At 48.8% G+C, this 20,597-nt stretch overlaps 1 protein-coding gene across 1 annotated transcript; it reads right to left on the minus strand.

The window, feature by feature from the left end:
• Positions 1 to 13,250: 13,250 nt before the first annotated feature.
• Positions 13,251 to 16,265, minus strand: LOC144161027 (uncharacterized). Its single transcript, XM_077692088.1, has 3 exons — positions 16,204 to 16,265; positions 14,942 to 15,146; positions 13,251 to 14,072 (listed from the first exon to the last, which is right to left on the minus strand). The coding sequence occupies exons 1-3, from the start codon at positions 16,263 to 16,265 to the stop codon at positions 13,251 to 13,253; spliced, it is 1,089 nt and encodes a 362-aa protein (XP_077548214.1).
• Positions 16,266 to 20,597: the final 4,332 nt, after the last annotated feature.

Below are 20,597 nucleotides of genomic sequence, written 5' to 3' on the forward strand. Positions count from 1 at the left end.
CCAGACGCCGACGAAGACTGACGTATGGAGAACACCGGATAATCGTCCTCTGTGCTACCATTGCGGAGAGGCCGAACACGTCTACCATCGCTGCCCATACAAGAGACTCGGACTTCGTGGCTTCTCCGTCGACGCACCATGCCCCCTACCCGGCCACCACCCATCTTACATTGAAGAATACCTGTCCAACACCAGCCGTGGACCAGCCAGTTTTACCCGTTCGCCGTCGCCCTACCCGTACCAGTCACCGGACCGCCGTAGCAGTGCTGACTTCGCACGTGGAAGGTCCCGCAGCCCACGCGGGGGAAACTAAAGGCGGCAACTTCTGGAGGTAAAGTTGCAAAACGGCAGAAAACCGAAAACCCTCCAACGACGCAACAATTCGCCGAAGACTTTGACTTACGACATGCCCTCATCCCAACGAACCGACCTAACCCTGACGTGACTCCTGATCACGACGACAACCACGCGGCGCGACGCGTACTTGACATAACCAAACCTGCCACTGAGATTACGACAACGACGACGCACAGTACCCGACCGTCAAAACGCACAAGCCGAGTTGCGACGCACCGACGCACCCAGAACTCGAGGAAGGCAGCGTCCGACGTCCAGTTGTCCATCGACGGCTTTGACGTAGTCGCCCTCGTCGCCACGGGAGCCGACTACTCGGTGATGAGCGGGTCATTCGCGTCTAAGCTGAAGAAAGTTACGACAAGACGTGACGGTCCGCATATACGGACAGCAGGAGGCTATCTCCTAACGCCAAGTGGAACGTGCACATCCGGCGTCACCATAGACGGCACCACGTACCCTGCTGCGTTCGTAATTTTACCTAACTGCTCCCGCGACGTAATAATCGGAATACACTTATTGACGGACAATGGCGCAATAATTGATCTCCAGACCAAGTCGATAACTTTTTCCTCTGATCACTCCACGACGCCGTCACTGAACCCCGATCACCGTGCTGCTGTAAGGATCGTCGACGTTCACGTCACTCTGCCACCCCGCGCAAGCTTGATGATCGCCGTCTACTGTGAGGATGCTGCTCCTAACATCAACGCTATCGTAGAGGGTGACCAAAGGTTGCTTCTCAACCTCGGTGTCTCCGTCGCAAGAGGCATTGCGCGCTTTAAGCAATGCAAATCCCATGTTTTGGTCACCAATTTCACCGAGGAGTACCAGCATCTAAACAACGGGGCTGCAATTGCGTTCCTCGAAGAAACGCAAGAAACAAGTCAAGTGATCGCGGTCGCGAACTTTGAATGCGCACGGGCAGATGCTTCCAAGCCGCCGCAACCTTTCGATGTGAACCCCGCGCTGCCGCACTAAAATCGGCACAGACTACGGGATTTGCTGCGTCGCTAAAGCGAGTGTTTTTCGGCAAACTCAAAATTGCGTCAGACGCCCCTAGCGAAGCACCGAATTATAACCGATGATTGAGCCCGACCTACCCGACAGTAACCGTACCGCGTCTCTTCACACGAGCGGGAAGCCATCCAGACTCACGTCGACGACATGCTCAGCGACGACATAATACAGCCATCAAAAAGTTCGTTGTATGCGCCAGTCGCACTCTTGAAGAAAAAATACGGCACATTAAGTTTCTGCGTTGACTACCGGCGACTGAACAAAATCACCAAAAAGGACCTGTACCCCCTGCCAAGAATCTACGACGCCCTCGACTACCTCTGACATGCGAAGAACTTCTCATCGATGGATCTGAAGACCGGCTACTGGCAAATTGAAGTGGACGAGAGAGACCGAGAGAAGACTGCATTCATAACCCCGGATGGCCTATACGAGTTCAAGCTTATGCCTTTCGGGCTGTGCACGGTGCCAGCAACGTTTCAACGAGTCATGAACACGGTGCTAGCTGGCCTGAAGTGGCACACCTGCCTCGTATACCTCGACGACGTTGTCGTATTCACCCGGATTTTCGACGAACACCTCACAAGGTTGGAGTCTGCACTCGAGGCCATTCGTACGTCGGGGCTAAGGCTGAAGCCTGAAAAGTGCCGTTTCGCATACGAGGACCTCAAGTTCTTGGGCCGCGTCCTCAACCCCGCGGGAGTCCTACCTGACCCAGCAAAACTTCAGCCATTGCGAACTTCTCAAGGCCGAAAGACAAGAAGGGCGTGTGAAGATTTCTCGGACTGTGCGCATACTACCGGCGCTTCGTCGCAAATTTCGCACGCATTGCAGAGCCGCTCACGCACTTGACAAAAGATAGCACCCCTTTCAGCTGGGACAACGACCAAGAAAAAGCAATCGGCGAGCTGAAAAAACGCCTGCAAAGCTCGCCCGTTCTCGCTCAATTCGACCAAAACGCCGAAACGGAAATACACACGGACGCCAGTGATATATGCTTGGGTGCCGTCCTCGTCACAAAACAAAGCGGGGGTGGAAAGGAATCCCCTATGCAAGACGTGGTCTGTCAAAGGAGGAGAAATCTACTCTGCCTCTGAGAAAGAGTGCCTGGCGATTATATGGGCGATTTGAAAATTTCGCCCATACGTGTATAGAAGATCATTCAAGGTTGTGACAGACCACCACGCGCTTGTTGGCTCGCCAATTTGAAGGACCCGTCTGGCCGTCTTGGGCGGTGGAGCCTGCGGCTACAGGAGTTCGACGTTACAGTCGTTATAAATCCGGAAGGAAACACTGAGACCCCGACTGCCTGTCCCGCGGCCCCGACGACCAACCAGCACAAGACTCTGATGAAGACAGCGCGTTCTTCGGAATCGTGACGGTGAGCGACATAGCCGCCCAGCAGCGTGCCGACCCTGACTTACGCGTTATTATCGACTACCTCAAGGGATGCTACGTCACCGTACCTAGAACATTCAAACGCAGCTTACCAGCATTCAGCCTGAGAAACTCCGCCCTCGTGAAGAATTTCAGCCCCGGAACGAGAACGAATTACCTTCTTGTCATCCCCGCAGATATTCGTGAAAACATTTTGGAAGCGTGCCACGACGACCCGCCTTCTAGACATCTCGGCACAGCCCGCACAATAGGAAAAATCAAGGCGAAGTACTACTGGCCCGGCCTTACCTCTGACGTCACCCACTACGTCCGGAGCTGCCGTGACTGTCAGCGACGAAAAACGCCACCGACGAGACATGCCGGACTTCTGCAGCCGATCACCGTCCCATCAAGGCCCTTCAAACAGATTGGAATGTACCTTCTCGGCCCGTTCCCTACGTCACGATCCGAGAACAAGTGGATTGTCGTAGCAACAGACTACATGAGGCGCTACGCGGAGACCGCCGCTCTTCCGAGGGGGACTGCACAAGAAGTCGCCAAGTTTTTCTCAAGACAAGTTGCGCTGCGACATGGAGCCCCCGAAGTCCTCATCACGGACCGCGGAACGGCCTTTACTGCGGAGCTCATACAAGGAATCTTACGCTACAGCAACACGGATCACCGAAGAACGACGGCGTACCACCCCCAAACGAACGAACTAACGGAACGTTTGAACGAGACGATTGCGGATATGCTGTCCATGTAGGTCGGCGTTGAACATTAGACTTGGGACGAAGTGCTCCCATATGTCACGTTTGCGTACAACACGGCTATCCAAGAAACCACGCAGATGACACCGTTCGAGCTCGTCTACGGAAGACTGCAGACTACAATGCTTGACGCCATGCTGCCTCACATAGAAGATGACGACCTGAACGCCGACGTCCAAGGATGCGTTCAACGTGCGGAGGAGGCCCGGCAGCTCACTCGAGTTCGTATAACGGACCAGCAGCTGGTGGATGCCGGCTGCTACAACCTCCGACGCCGAGCCGCCGAGTACCACCCAGAGGATCGTGTGTGGGTTTGGAGTCCCTACCGACGACGCTGACTGAGTGAGAAACTTCTGCGACGGTATTTCGGACCCTACATGTTGGTCAACTTACCTATGAAGTGATCACCGATGGTGACTCCGGCACATCACGACGATACACGCAGCCCGAAGTCGTCCACGTGCTTCGCCTAAAACCTTTCTACAGACGATGACGAACTTTTACTTTTATTTGTTCAAACTGTCGCTTATGTTAGCATCGGGTCGATGCACTCGTAAAGGGGGGTAATGCCGCGAAACATAAAATGGGTTTGTTTATTTTTGTGTGTTTTGCTTTTACCGCCCGGCTGCGCTGGTCTGTGTTATATCTGTGCCAAGGGAAGCGCCTGTTCCAGTCTTTATTTCTGTGCCGCATGTGTTATCTGTTCTGATAGGGAGAGCATTCCGATCCAAGGCGAACAGCCCAGAATAATCTCCTTGGATCTACAATGTTCTCGACTCGAATCGACGGTTCGAGAACCACGCGCGCCGAAAGATAAAAACCCGGCAGAGCAGACGCAGGGGTAGTCGATTCTGCGACGTTCGCCGATGCACGTCACTTTGTTGACCGCAGCTGCCGCCTCTCTATGCTTTTGAGTTGTTAGGGGAGCACACGGTCGCTCCAATAAACTTGTTTCTTTTTCAAAAAAACTGCGTCGTCCCTGGCTTCGTGACAATATATTTAAAAAATCTTCCTCTCCATCGCACAGGCACTTAGGAAGAAGCAGGAACCCTAGAAATATAACGCTCGTCGAAACGAATACAAATAATCCGGATAATGGGGATAATCCGGAGTACACATAAACCGGCTCGGCCAGCGGGCTTCAATTTGAAAAAAAAAAGAAAATATTTCGTATCCCGTGGTGCAAGATAGCTGGCAAAGCTAAAGAAGACATTCAGCAGCATCGGACATTAGGTTACAAAAGTGAAAAACGTTTATTGAAATTGGAGTACGTCAGAAACATGAATAGCATGATGGCCTAGGATGAGAAGGGCAGCAACGCTAAAATTTTAGTAACCAGAGACCCCCGTGCGCACAGAAAATAGAACCCCTTTTCTTGACCACCCGACCAAGGGCTAGATATATACGTAATCGGAATTTATGCAGAAAATACGGAAATACATATGTGCGTCAGTGAAATAGTTCCATTATTTCCCGGCTTGAGAGGGCACAGAGTTGCCTAGCTTTTCTGCATCCATTCCGAAAAGTAACCGCTGTTGGCAGAGCCCACACTAGACAGTTTTTCGGCGTACTGTAGTATGGAAACAAAGGAACAACTCTACTACAACTTCAGTAACCTTTTGCGGCCAGCGCAACTTCGAACTAGCCATTTATTCGTAGCTGTATTCTTGAGCATGGCAGTGGCCCAACACCCCAATGACGAGATGTGAGTGTATCTCATCAGTAAACCAGCGTCTGAGCTCCTTCAGAACCGCGCCTATAAAAGCAAAAGTCAAAAGCTATGCTACAATATCACGGCAGCCGTGCGCGACATTGTCCTCCACGCAAACTTCTCTCGCTTTCTCATTCTTTTTCTTCAGGCTCTCTGTGCCCAAACCTAGCAGGTATGGAGGGCTATCTGCTCGAAAATAGGCTTCACCTCGAATACCTAAAGGGCTACACTAGTAAGGCTCAAGCCTGCTAAAAAGGCTCTTAAAGACATAATAAGCACCCCCTCAACAAAGAAGCATGTTTCCACACTGATGATGTTTATGATGGTGACGCTTAGCGGCTTCCCCTTTGTGACGGGATGTCGTTGCACAACGACCTCAGTCGTAACGCCACTGTACTATCACCTCGTTAAACGAAAACCCTAATGAACTTTCTGTGCTAGTCTGACTTCTTTCTTCATATATCCTCCCTGATGGTTCCCTGCTCATGTCCCAAAAACATGCTAACCTTATTTTACTAACCTCAACTGCTGCACAATTAAGATTTTCGGAAACCTTAAACCAAGGGCTTCCGGGAGCTGGATGTCTTCCTTACTGAGGACTTGGTGGATATCTTTGCACTCTGTTGCAGTATATCGCATGGTTTCTGCCCCCTGCCACAGCCTGTGCATAATTCTTCATGTACCGGCTCGAAAATACCCGTTGTTGTCCGCAAGCAACCCGCCCTGGCTTCAAAATGCACTGGACTCTCTTTGGCACTATCAAAAAACGTTTTGCTTGTGATCTCCTGCTTCCCTGTTTCTTCAGGTGGTTGTCTCTGTTTTTTTAACGTCATTTTTATTGCCTATTTTATTTCCCCTGCACTTCCAGGATTCATAAACTTTATCCTGAGCCTTCCGGTTCTTTTCCTCCACTTTGTGTCCATGCTTTTCATGTAGACATATCGTAACACTTTGCTGTTCTTCAAGTTGTTCTTCAAAATATATTTTTCTACATGCATCTCTCACTTCAAAGGAGGCCCATCCCAACTCTCCTTGCACTGCCTCGTTTGTTCTATTGTTGTGTTCTCCCAATACCAATCGACCTACCTCCCTCTGATTTACCTCTACCCTGATTGCATTACTGATTTGACTCTGGTTTGAAAAGGTGAGACCTGGTTTTATTACAACCTTGCAGATTTCTCTCAATACTTCATATCTGCAATACGCCCACTGTGCTCAATGCTTCATAATAGATGCGTTTCTTGTGCCGTTCAATTCTTAAAGCTCCTCATGAGTTTTTGGATACGCCTCACCTTCGTTTACGCATATGCCCAGATATTTGTGTTTCGTTAACCGCGGTATTGTTGCTTGTTGAACGAATGCCGATTCGTTACGGCCGTCGTCTTTTAAAACCAGAACTCCCGACTTTGATGTCCTAAACTTTAACCTCAGTTCAGTAGCTTCTTCACCACATATATCTGTGGGCTGTTTCAGGCACTCTTTGCTATATGCTTGTAGTACTATGTGATCTGTATATACCATTCCCATCATATGTTGCTCCACTGCCTGTCTTTTGGGGCTATAACAAAGAATCAAACATATGTTACTCACTTCAAGCTGTCTTTGCAGTCTTCCGTGTACTGCATCAACAGAAATCGCGACAGAGGACAACCCTGCTTTAAACCTCTCTGACTTGCGGTTCGGTGCACGTCAGTTTCTCCTAGCTAATTTGCTCCTAGCTCTCGTTGTAATTTCCTTGCAACAGCTCTATAAAGTCGTGGCCTAATACCTCCTGCTCCAGTATGCTCCATAGAAGTTATCTATCTACATTGTAGTAGGCTCCCTTTATATCTAGAAATTCTATCCATATCGCTCGCTTCTGCGTCTTTCACAACTCTATGCATTGGGTTAGGACAAATAAATTGTCCTCCAAGCGCCTGTCTCGCCCGAATTCATTTTGCAGTTCTGATTTAGCTACGGCCAACACAAGAGCCACACATTCACGTTCAGGTATTGAGTAGTTGTGGTCCGAGACAGAGAGAAGGTGGCTGGCACAAGAAATTACTCGGTCGTGACCTTCTTGGTGTTAAGGCAGGGTAGCGCCTACACCGTAGCTGCTTGCGTATGTGTGGAGCTCCGTCTGGGCAGAAGCCTCAAAATGTGCCAAAAGGGAAGGTGTGGTTAGCAGGGAGATAAAAATACAGAAATCTTCGGCTTCAAAAGGTCCTCAAGAAAAGGGAACGTTCGGGTTTAATAAGTGAATTAGGGGTCGGGCAATATCGATGAAGTTTTTATTGAAGCGCCGAAAGTAGGAATATAGATCTACCAAGCTGCGGCTATCTATCGCTGACGTAGGTTTGAAAAGCCTTTGACCACATGAATTTTAGCTTTGTCGGGTGGAAAACCAGTGGCGTGGACGAGATAACCAAGGATGGTAAGCTGGCACTGTGAGGAATTGCAGTTTGATGAGTTGAGATGAAGGGCCCCGGAACGTAAATCTCGAGAACTACGGAGAGGCACAGAAGGTGTCTTTCGAATGTTGGTAATGAACGACACATCCTCAAGATAGCAAGAGCACTACTTAAGTTCATGAAGGAGCGAGGCCATCATGCCCTCGCATGTGGACTCAAGTGGGCATTCCCCACAATTTTGTCCAATTACTGCGAACACAAGACATAGTGCTTTATGCGGACAATATTGTATTATTTCACAGTGCTGGTCTTTCGAAGGTAATGAACTAAAGATTTAAGTAGATTAACGAGTTTCACTTTTGGTTGTCTATAAATTATTAACACATTATATATCAAACCAGACAGTGCCAATAAAAGCAAAAACAAGCAGATAGATAGTTGAACTAGTATACAGTTCCAACCGAAACAGTAAACAAGTTCAGTAGAAAAAAGTTTGGGCATATGTTCTCAGGAATATACATACTGGGTTGAACATGTTGAGTACCATAGTGTAGAAATTGCAAAACTATGGGAATCCTGAACCGATATACGCCAATCTGGCTAGTATGGTAAAAACTACAGCTGTTTTATGCAATGATTTATTACCGCGCACATTACTTCAAATGAATATTTTTAGACTCTATGCCAAAGGGTTTGGGGTCTGTGTTTACAAAGAAGATCTTACATTTATTGAAAACTCTTAACCAGGTAAAGATAGAAGGCCAATTTCCAAAACATGAAATCTTCATGGTTGAACGTTTAGCTCTGTGAATTTACAATGACTTAAAATCTGATGCTGCGGCGTTCCGTCCGATCTACAAACAGCCACAATGTGGCTACAAATTCACGGAGGATCCACATAATTAAAAAGTGGGTACGTCCTATGTTACTCATTAATAGAATGCAGTTTACCTGATGATGTACCTAAAAGCCTGCAATTGTCTGAAACAGCATGTCAAACGAAGACAACAAGTATGTTTACAGAACATCGAAAACCATTTACCTAAGCCAAAAGTAATCATCAAGTATTATTATATCCCGCACTAAGTTCAAGTTCGTATTGTATTTTTTGTGTTGTGTATGTGCAAAATTGCATCCCTGTCATGAGATAGAAAAACACCACGCATTGGTTGCTGCTTTTGTTTGCTTCGAAGATTTTTAGTCATTACTGTTTGGGAAAGCGCAAATGTCATTAGAAAATAATAAAAACATTAAAACACCTAACCCAAAGCAGCTACAATATTGTGTTTTCAGCATGACCTTGTACGTATATTTTGTGCAATATTTTTCTGAAAGTTTTTATCATGAAATTACCTTTTTTCCAAAATTTTATTCTGCAAATTTGTTTTAAGGCTTTTATTGCAAAAACACAAGCAGGAATACATGAGAGAAGCCAATGGTTTCATTATTCTGCAGGTATTTGACAACAACCATATGCGCAATGTAGGTGCCAGCAGAATAATAGTATTAATGTACACTGCTACCGAGATGCCCTCATCAAGTTTAAAAAAATATTAAGCAGTGTTCCACAGATGGTTCCAAATGTTACACTTGAAAAATCTAAAACAAACTCTGCGATTCTATTTATTCGTAATAACCCAAAGCTAGTTAGGTCTCTCAATGTACGCACCTCAAGTAAACTTTCAATCCTAACAAAAATTTTGATAGTCGTGGTAAAATGTGCCAAAACAAGGCAACACTACGACATCGTAAGGACATCCCCAGGATAGTATTCCACGCCAATAATGATGTCCTAAGGAAGTTTTCAAATGATCCTGAAAATATATTTTAAAAGTTGAGACGCCCTACCTCAAGATAACAAGACATCCTCCGGTGAGCACCTTTTCACATTCCTAGTCTATTTTACGACATCAGCAACCATAAAAATATAATAAATAGAGTGAAAACAAAAATGCTTGTTGTAACACTTATTTCCAAAAAATGTACAGGCCGCTAACCTCTTCCGGTCATTTTTGATGTTTTACTCCTATACATAATTGTCGGGAATTACCTTTGGAGCAAAAACGCAGACATCTGTAAATAAAGTAGAACAATATACGGAATGAAGAATGAATTCCTACCTGCTATAAAAAATAAATTGCATTGTGATGTAATAAGCCTGTTCCCCAAATCACCATATATAGAGACTATTCGTTAGCAAAACTGAAACTGACGCATCAAACGGGAAAACATTGAGTGTTATTTGTCGTAGCGGCGCCCGCCGCTATCAGTCGGTGATCGGCGAAAGAAAGGAGGGGACGGCAGCCCAGGCGATAGGCAAGCAAGCAAAGCCCCGACGTTTATTTCGGTGTGGTTTAAGTAGCAACTGTGACGTCAGTACCACGTGTTTTTATACATGGGCCCGACACGGTGAATCGGCGCGTCAGGCCGGAGCGCACTTTCAGCAGACGGGAAACACATTCCGGCACATCCCCTTTTTTGCAAATTAACAGTGATTTTGCGCGTGGAATTTGGATCATTCACACCTGAACAAAACCAAGAACCCTTAGTGGTAGCGAACTACGAACAAAAGCTTATTCATCAATACTATAGCGAACCGGTCGCTTAACCATTCTACCAGACTTGGTCATAGTCATGGAAGCGGAAGGTACTGACGTGGAAATCACAGCCTCTGAATCTGAAGGCACTGAAGCTGAAGTTGAGGCGCTGGATGGCTCCCTTTCCGTCGAAAACCAATTCGGCTGACTCGCTTCCGTTTGGAAACTTGCAGCTGGCTTCACGCTTCCCCTGTTGTGGCAACCGGTTCAGGATTCATCTGTTACGTCGCAGCGTAACCCCTTCGTCGGTTCATATTATGAAGAACGTGGAGTAGCAGCTGTCGCTAGCACCGTTCCTCTGGCTTTCATATCCGTTACGCAAACAAAATCACCTGGCGTTAGTTTTTTCATCTCCCTGGCTCTGTGGCGTTTCTTGTAGTACTGTGCTTGCAACTTTTTGTTGGCTCTGTCCTTGGTCGCAAGAGTAAGCAGCGGTGACTGCACTGGCAGACGGAGCTGCGGTGCCATTGGAACTATTGTCCGAAGAGGCCGGCCCATGAGGACTTCCGCCGGGCTAGAGCCGAGGACGCCTGGAGTTGCCCTGTAGGCAAGCAGAGCCAAGTATGGGTACTTGGATTTGCGTATCAGGCAGCTAATCGCTTGAACGATGCGTTCTACTTCCCCATTAGCCTTAGGGTACCTAGGGCTTGCAGTGACGTGACCAAAGCCATAATTATGGGCAAACTTCTCAAACTCGGTACAAGAAAACTGTGGTCCATTATCTGACACCACGGTCTCCGGAAGGCCATGACGTGGAAAAAGGCTTTTTAGCATTTCTAAAACCGCACCGGTTTTTGTTGAGGAAAGAAGGACTACTTCCGGATACTGCGACAGGTAGTCGACCACGACAAGGTAGTGACTGTTGTTGACAAAACACAAGCCGACCCGTACTCGTTCCCACGTGAAACTTGGCGTTAAGGTTGACATCAACGGCTCATAGTTCTGGGTGACGAATCGCGCACAAGTGACACATTCTTTTACTTGCCGTGCGAGTTGTTCGCCGAGGCCTGGCCACCAGACTAATTCTTTGTCATAGCTCTTGTCTTTCAGATGCCCTGATGCCCATTAGGTAACTTGGATAGTATTTTTTTTTCTTAGGCATTGAGGTACTACAAATCGAGACCGCTTTAGCAACATGCCATTGGATTCGGCAATTACGGCACGTTAGTGCGAGTACGGAGCTAGGTAGCAAGGAAGTTTTGGTTTTTCTGGCCAGCCTTGGCGACAAAACTTCAGAAAAGCTTGACGAACAATGTCAGTCTTTTGAGCATCACATACTCTGTTAACAAAATTGTCTCCCGTTTGAAGCCCTTGAACACAAGATTTAAGACATGACGAGACTTCCGAGACCGTCAATTCACCGGCGAGTTTATCTGCTTTCATCGGCGCTCGCGAAAGAGCGTCTGCCATAATCAAGCTTTTGCTGAAACGTACACAATTTACAATTGACACAGCATCAACCGCATTCTGTAGCGCTGCACCCTTGGCGTGAACAAATCGATAGGCATTTTAGCGAGCAACGAGACATGAGGTTTGAGGCCTGTTTCGAACGTCACATCGATACCTCTTATATACTCGTCAAATCTTTTTGCAGCCCATGGTAAAGATAGTGCTTCCTATTTGGCTTGCGCATATCACTGCTCGGTCTTGGTCAATGACCTTGAAGAGAACGCTTTTGGGCGGCGTTTGTTATTACGTTGTTTTTGGAAAAGGACGGCACCGAGACCAAACGACGAGGCATACGCCGAAAGAATCGTCGGAAGTCGTGGAATGTACACGACTATACACTTTGCCGAGCAGACAAGAGCTTTCAAGCTGTCGAAAGATGTGTTCTGAGATGAACCCCAAATACCTTCATTCTCTTTCTGCGAAAGCGCCTGTAGCGGGGCAGTTGTTTGCGATAAGTTCGGCAAACAGCGACCTTGGTGAATGGGTATGCCCAAAACACTCCGCAATTGTGAAATATTCGAGGGCGGATTCAGCTCTATAATGGCTCTAAGTTTGGCAGGATCAGGCTGTACGCCTTCTTCACTTAGACAGTGACCCAAAAAGCTCATGCTTGGTGCTCGAAATACACACTTTGCTTTGTTAAGCGTAACGTTATTCTGGGCCAGCCTAGCTGAGACATTCGATAGCATAGAATTGTGTTGCTCCTTGCTGTCGCCACATAACAGAATATCGTCCATCAGGTTAATGACGCCAGGAAGGCCTGCCAGTATTTCAGACATTCTCGTTTTTAAGTACTTTGGGCCTGAAGTAATTCCAAACGGCAACCGAGTGAAACAGTATCGCCCAAATGGCGTAATGAACGTGTTCAGTAGTTCTGAGGCCTTGCTGAGGCGCACCTGGTGGAATCTGGAATTTGCGTCCAGTTTGGAAAACCATTTCGCGCCGGGAAGTGAGCCTAGGGCTCGATCTACAGTAGGCCTAGTAAGTAACCTTTCCCTTAGGACAAACTTTTTCAAATGCGTAAGGTAGATACAGATCCTAACGTCTCAAGAGGGCGTTTGTACGGGAACAATGCCGGCACACCATTCGGTTGGCTCTTCGACAACCCGAAATTACGCCCATTTGTTCCATCTTATCAAGTTCCCGCTTCACAGGTTCCTGAAGCGGTATAGGAATCCTTCGTGGTGCGCTTATTGCCAATAGAACTGCGTCTGGTTTTAGCCTGATTGTATACTCACCGGGCATACAGCCTAAGTCGTCAAAAACCTGAGGGCACAAAGCCTCGTAGGCAGACTTTTTCTAAGCGACAGATTTGGTGAACCTAATAAATCCTACTGCTTCAAGAGCTGGCAAACCTAGCAGTACATAGCATAAAGGGCTGACGACATAACATGTTTGGCGAGACGTTTCTTCCTTCCAAACTATATCGACCTGAATCTTGCCCAGAACATTGAGTCGGGCACCGCTAGCGCCTGTCAAGATGTCGTCGGCCTTGTCTAAGCTCGTGGGAAGTTTAGGAAACGATGCTAAAATTACGCACACTTGTGCCCTTGAATCAATCTTTGCGAAAACAGGCACTGCATTACCAATACCTGAACGTTACGGGCCTTGGCGCCAGGCGCCAAGGCCCGTAAATTTCCCCATTGTCTTTTTGTACAAACGACACTGCTACCTTTCGCTGGTTGCTCGGAGAAGTCCCTTTGAGGCACACCTTACCAAAATGTGCCTTTGTGCCGCAGTTGAAGCACTTCTGCTCTCTAGCTGGGCAGTCTGTTCTTAGGTAGGAGTGGCCGCCGCAGAAGATGCACTGTCTTTCGGAGCGAACTGCTGGCGGCCGGGTGTCCTCACTGCGGTGCGGTTTCGTGCGGTGACCCACTGCGTCGACGTTGCCGTTGTCACATGGCTTGCACGGAGTGTTGCCTCGAACCTTCTTGGAGCTGCGAAGCTCTGCGGGTTGCTGCCTAACCGTCTCTTTCAGGCGGGCCTTCGCTAGAGCTGTCGCGAGAGATTGCTTCGGGTTCATTTGGAGCGACTCGGAAAGTTTTTCATCCCGCAGGCCAACGACGAACCGGTCTGGCATGAGGCGCTGTTTGAATTCTCCGAAGTCGCATTTTTCCGCCAAGACGTGTAGAGCCGTCATGAACACGTCAATAGATTCGCCCAGCATCTGGTGCCGCTTGTGAAAGCAAGCGCTCTCATAGACGACGTTGGTCTCCTTGATGAAGTACTCATTGAACTTCTTTTTCACCAGGTCAAACTTCTTCGAATCTTCTGCAGAAAGATGGAAGGTAACGAAGATGTCCCTTGCTTGCCGCCCCACGTTGTACAGCAGAGTGCGCAATTGCGCCTCCTCGAAGCGCTCATTCAGGCCCGACGCATATCTATAGTCATCGAAGTGCCGTATCTATGCTAGCCACTCCGAGATAGTGTCAAAGTCTACCGGTGGTGGTTGCTAAAGGAAAGGCAGGGGTAGCGGTGGTGCAGTGGCCATTGCAGCCTATTTTTATGCCGGCGTTTTGATGGCTCATTTTTTCCCCGATGGCGTTAAAAGTGGGAACTTCTGACACCATGTCGTAACGGCGCCCGCCGCTATCATTCGGTGATCGGCGAAATAAAGGAGGCGACGGCAATCTAGGCCATAGGCAACCAAGAAAAGCCCCGCCGTTTATTTCGCAGCGGTTTAAGTAGCAACTGTGACGTCATATACCATGCGTTTCCATACATGGGCAAGGCACGATGAAGCGGCGCGTCATGCACGAGCGCACTTTCAGCAGACGGGAAACACATTCCGGCACACTGTTGTTCTTGAAAACTTTTATTAAGAAAAGTGGAGAGGGAGCTGCGTTAACAAGTGGAACACCGGGTGCCATCCTATTCCGGTAGCCCGCGGGCTGTGGCTGCAGTCTTCGCCCAGAGAATCCTAGCTTCCTGTGCTTCGAGCTGGCGGGAGCGCATCGCGTGCTCCCAATGCTCAGGATAGGAGGAGAAGCTTGTAAAGAGGGGGGATTCGATGGACATATCCAAACTAGGTGGCTGGTGCTGTTGGGAGAGCTGCAGTACGGACAGTTGAATGAGTACAGAGTGGGGGAGACACAGTGAAGGAGTGTGTGATTGTAGTACGTCTGTGTTTGTAGGCGGCGCCTTATGCTGGCGTCGGCGGTTGTGAGGGAGGGGTGAGGGGGGGGACTGATTAGTCGGGAATTCCGGTAGTGGCTACGATGTCGGAGTACGTCGGGGCAGGGGGTGTAGGGTTAGGTCTTCGTGGGTGGGTACGTCGTAGTCCTCTTCAGGGAATGCCAGGTAAGTGAGCTCGCAGACGGTGGCTTGTGCCACTTCGTTCCCAGGAAAAGATGTGTGGCCAGAGATCCACACTATGCGGGTGGTTGGGAGCGATGATAGGCGTGCTAGGATGTTGGAGCTCATGCGATTGATGCGTCCCGTGGCGTAGCGGCGGCAGGCGGACTGGGAGTCGGTCACACTGTGATGTTCGATGAAGGTGCGTTGGTAATGGCTAAAGCTATTGCAGCCTCCTCGGCGGCATCAATGGATGTGGTCGGTGTTGTGGCAGAAGCTGTGATGATGTTGGTTGAGTGGATTACTGCTGTGTGATGGGCCGAGTACGTGCGATATTGGACCACGTCAGTGTAGTAGGTATTCAGGGCGGCGCCGCACTTTTTGAGGAGTAGGCGTGCGCGATGTTGGCGGCCACCTACGTTGTAGACGGTGTGCATATGTTTGGTTAGTGGAAGGACATGGATGGCATTACGGGCTGGTGTAGAAAGGCTGCATAAGTTTACGGGGTTGGAGCTGTGGGGTGGCCCAGGCGTTTGAGGAGGTGTTGTCCAGTAGCCGTGATTTGAAGTCGTTGAATATGGCTGGTAGTGCGGGCTTCTATCAGTTCCGACAGGTTATTGTGGAGCCCAAGCTAGAGGAGAAGATCTGTGGATGAGTAGGCCGGTCGGCCTCTCGCTGACTTTTATGCTTTGCGTATGAGGATGTCAATCTTTGCTGATCCTTGTCGTTTCAATGCCGGATAAGGTGCTCCGTAAGTAAGGTGACTTGTGAGCATGGTTTGGAGTATGCGACAGTGTCTGACGCTTTGCGGCCGAGGCGGTGAGAGCATACCCGTTGTATTAGGTGCGTGAGTTGAGCCACCGTTTTCTGCAGGCGTGGGAGGAATGCTGTCCCCGATCCTTCGTGGTGATATTCCGCTGCGAGGATGCTTAGGAACTGGTTGGCCATTGATTGATATTTCGGTGTCTGGTGTTGGTTGTAGTGGGCGGCCCCGCGTTCTATTTCTAAGTATTAGAAGGGGCGACTTGGCTGGAGCGCAGTGAAGTACACATGTGCGGAGATATGAAGTGACGGTGTCGGTAGCTTGCTGCAGATTGTCTTGTTGAAGGCCTGGCAAGCCTTTGTTGGTCCAAATTGTAAAATCGTCTCCAGAGAGTGCAAGGGAGATATCTGGTATGTTTGAGAGCAGTGGTGGGATTCCGGCCATAGCAATAAAAAATAGCAGTGGCGAGATGACTGACCCTTGTGGTGTTCCTTGGCAGTGTGTGCTAAAGCGATCGGACCGATGGGGGCCGATGCTCATTTTGGCCGTACGATCGGTTAGGAACGCGCGGGCGAATTTATAGGTGGACTGCCCGCAGCCTGTACTCGGTATTGATCGCGAAATTCGCTGTGGGACACATTGTCGAACGCTCCTTTATTACTCAACGTCATAATGGTGCTTGAGTGCGTCTTGCTGAGCTTATCAATGATATCGTCTTCCAGTTGTAGGTCAGTATCGTGTGGTGATAGATGCGCCCGCAAGCGAAATATGGTATGCGGGAGTCGTTCTGTATCGCTGAGGTGGGCAGTTAGGCGGCGTGTGACCTGGTGCTCTAGTAGTTTGCCATTGCATGGCGTCAGAGAGATTGTACGTACGTTGTCTATTTTAACGGGCTTGTTTGGCTTGGGGAGTAAGCTGATGTCAGCATGGCGCCATGGGGGGGTAGCGTGCATTGGCGCTTTGGTGATTGTAATATTCAAGGAGGGCGTCAATGTGTTCTTCGTCCAAATTGCGAATGAGTATGTAGGTGATGCGGTCGTGGCCCGGGGCCGTGTTGCGTGTTTGCCAAATTTAGCGATCGCAGAAAATAACGTTGCTCGGCGATATTGAAGACCTAGCCATTATTTGTACCCATTGACGTCTCCCTGCATCGAGTTTTTTTTTTTTTTTGAAATTTAGTGCCGAGACACAAACCAAATTGGTGGTTTACTCGGAATATACTGTGGCTTTTTGTTTTCTCTGTCACGAAGCCAAGGACGACGCAGTTTTCGTGACGGAGAAACAAGTTTATTAGAGCAAACTTGTGCTCACCTAACTCAAAAGAATACAGAGGCGGCGATGCAGCGGTCAACATAAACAAAGAGACTCCCGATGCTAACATAAGCTACAGTCCGAAAATAAAAATGTCAGGGGCTACGAAGAATTCGCTGGGGGCCGACGAACGAAAGAAAATAGAACAACGAACGGAAAGCGGAGAACACGGCCCTGCAGCGTATACGACACCGCCACAGCTTACGCCGCCAACGCCTCCCCGAGTCGCCGCCAGTGTTTATATGTACCATCACGCGGCCCCGAGCGGCGCCCGCGTTTATACGTGCTGTGTGCGTGTGTTTCGGATTTCGGACCCTCGCTTGCGAGGGTAAACTGAACTTCGTGCGCGGAGAGTCGCCCCACCGCCGCTCATCGCGACGGACGTTCTCAGTGCTGTTTCCCCGATTCTATAACGCAATGTAATCAGCTTTCCTGTCATTAAACAGTTTAATCTCTTTCCAAGACAAGTCCTTACTAAAATCGGCCACTCTGACATGGCGCAGCCGACTACGGAACTTCACGGCGACAATTGAGTCCCCGTTACACGAAATTATCGGCAAACTAAAATTGAAGCGGACGGAGAATGGCGGAGCACTCGACGCAAGGGTCCCACGACGCTGACTCAACTCGGACACGCCCGACTCCGGGGTCTCACCTCCTTTCATCGGAAGACGCCAGTTCCCTGGAATTGTTCACAAAGAAAGAGCTGACCGACGAACTCAAGTTTCTCCTTTTGCGTCACACGGGCAACAAGAGTGGACTTGTGAAAAGGCTTCTCGAAGACAACGCACGGCGACGAGCTGAGGGTACCCTCGAATCTCTGACGATGCTACGCAACACCAGCAACGAACGGCTGGCAAGCATGGAGAGCCTGGCGGCTACCAACGAAAAGCTGCAAGCCGATGTCGACGCTTTGAAGTCTCAGCTCCAGATCCTCATGGCAACAGCCAACGAGCGCCCTTCGGAACAAGTTGGTCAACGTCACGACGACCAAGTTGATACCGAGCGCATCGACGAACAACGTGAGTCAACCCTTGATACTCCACGGCACGTTACGCCTGCTGACGCACGAGACGAAACTTTGGGAGTCCGCAGAACCCCATCGGAAACGAACGATATGGCTCGAATAATGGCTATGATGGCCGAGTCTCAAGTTACGATAGCCGAATGCTTAGCACGATCGCAGCAGCCTCTGCAGGTCCACTCAACGAGCGATACTTCCACAGCCATTGCTTTCTTCGACGGCTCAGTAAGAGCAGACGTAAAGGCCTGGACAGCGGAGACCGAGCGCATCGCATCGCTAGCCCACTGGACTCCATCACTGACTTTGGTGAACGCGATTTCTCGGTTGAAGGGTCCTGCCCGCGACTGGCACACGAGCTATGGCAGAAAAATAGAAGACTGTTCAAAGCGCAAAACGTAAAACGAGGGACGACGAGAGGCACAGGGACACGCGCTACTTCCAACTAAGATTTATTAAGAAAAGAAGGCAAATATATACACAGAAATCGTGCGCACACCGGTACATTCTTGAGGTCACGCCACGCACACCCAAGACACGCATGATAAAATCGGAATACGGTAAAACAACGATAAAACAAAAACACAAAACAAAAACACGAAACACGGAGGGGATGCATGCGTGAGCAAGCCATCTGTGACTCTATCACAAAAGAAACTTTCGTATCTGAACATACGAATCTGAATGCACGTGTCGCACAAGCTGCTGTCGAACAAATATTTTTGTATCGTTTTTTCGGTTTTCGTGTTTTTGTTTTGTGTTTTTGTTTTATCGTTGTTTTACCGTATTCCGATTTTATCATGCGTGTCTTGGGTGTGCGTGGCGTGACCTCAAGAATGTACCGGTGTGCACACGATTTCTGTGTATATATTTGCCTTCTTTTCCTAATAAATCTTAGTTGGAAGTAGCGCGTGTCCCTGTGCCTCTCGTCGTCCCTCGTTTTACGTTTTGCGCTTTGAACAGTCTTGCAATGGAATACCAACTTGCCCAGAAATCCGCCTTAATCAGAAAAATAGAAACTTGGGATGCATGGAAAGAAGCACTAACAGAACGCTTCAAACGCAAAATGACCATGCAGGAATTCCTTAACTACCAAGCCCAACGAACGCTGCGCGAAAACGAAACCATAACCGAGTACGTTTACGCGAAGAATGCCATGCTTGAGAAAGCACCGTACAACCTCGCAACGGAAGAAAGAATTTCACTCATTCTCGCTGGAATCACGGACCACAAATGGGCCAACCCGTTGGCAGCGCAATGTTGCACTTCGGTCATCGACCTCATCGACAGAGCAACCATGCTAGACTGCCGCCGATCAACGGAACGCGACCAAACTGACGACAAAACACCAAATCCAAAGAACCAAAAAAAATCAGAACGTGTGGGTTTGGGAACGAGCACTTTCTCACCATTCAGGGCACCAACCGGAAGACCCTGTTACAATTGCAACGAGCCTGGTCATCTATCCCGCCAGTGCCCAAAACCGAAAACGAGCGCCACACTACGAGCTGAAGAAAGGCGTCGATCGCAACCAGCACCCGACGATAGACGCCACAGTTTCAGCCGGCAAGCGAATTGCTTTTTGCAATCATCTGGTGGAACGCTGCCGATCGTAAACAGACTTTTGAACACGATCCAACCAGTTCATCGAAACCGGATGAAATAAAGACATCGTTCGTCCAAGCGAAAGCGAGTATGCCGCATCGACGATTGTGGTTGACCCACCGAATCACCCGACCACACCTCGACGCATGGTGCACGACTACAGAAAGCTAAAACGAGAAGACCATAAACCCAACGTATCCGATGCCTGTGATGGAAGACGTCATCTTTGATATCACAGCGGACAAAGCGCAGTACTTCACGGTCATGGATGTAAAGGCTGCCTTCTTGACAGTTCGAGTGAAAAAGGACGACGTGCATAAAACACCATTTGTCACCCCAGATGGGAAGTACGAATATCTCAGGATGGCGTTCGGTTTCTGCAAAGCGCCACAAACAATGCAGAAAATAATGCGCCACACATTCGACGGTCTACCACGTACAGTGACCTACATGGACGATGTTGGTCAAGGCGCACGCACGATTCAAGAAGCTTTGGAACTTCTAGAAGAAGCTTTAGCTCGAATCAAGATCAATGGACTCAAGATGGACATCCGTAAATGCCAGTTCATACGCAGCAGCATCAGCTTTCTTGGCTACGAGATCTCACTGGAAGGCCGAATTCCAGACGGTACACGCATCGCAGCCATTGATAAGTTTGAGCCGCACGTCAACGCTAAGAAGCTATACTCCTTTTTGCAGTTTGCGAACCACTATCGCAAATTCATTCCGAACTTCTCGAAAATCACACGACCTCTACGGAATCTGGTTTCGCAACAGGCTGAATGTTAGTGGACTTCAGAACACGAAAGCATCGTTGACAACCTCAAAAGCACGCTGAAGAGTCCCCCAATTTTGTCAACGTTTCGTCCCGAATGTCAGACACGAGTCCACGTCGACGCCTGCCAAACAGGACTGGGAGCTGTACTGACTCAGCT

The sequence above is a fragment of the Haemaphysalis longicornis genome, unplaced genomic scaffold (genome assembly GCF_048455015.1).
Source record: "Haemaphysalis longicornis isolate Haplotype H1 unplaced genomic scaffold, Haemaphysalis longicornis Haplotype H1 scaffold_11, whole genome shotgun sequence".
Taxonomy (NCBI): domain Eukaryota; kingdom Metazoa; phylum Arthropoda; class Arachnida; order Ixodida; family Ixodidae; genus Haemaphysalis; species Haemaphysalis longicornis.

Excerpts from the sequence above, each read along its gene's own strand:
- LOC144161027 (XM_077692088.1), bottom strand. The coding sequence starts at position 16,265 with ATGAGCATCGGCCCCCATCGGTCCGATCGCTTTAGCACACACTGCCAA. Across the intron at positions 15,147-16,203 it reads TGCCAAGGAACACCACAAGG|TGTGACCGACTCCCAGTCCG; the intron begins GTCAGTCATCTC and ends CGAACATCACAG. Across the intron at positions 14,073-14,941 it reads TCCCTGAAGAGGACTACGAC|ATACGGCACTTCGATGACTA; the intron begins GTACCCACCCAC and ends TGGCTAGCATAG.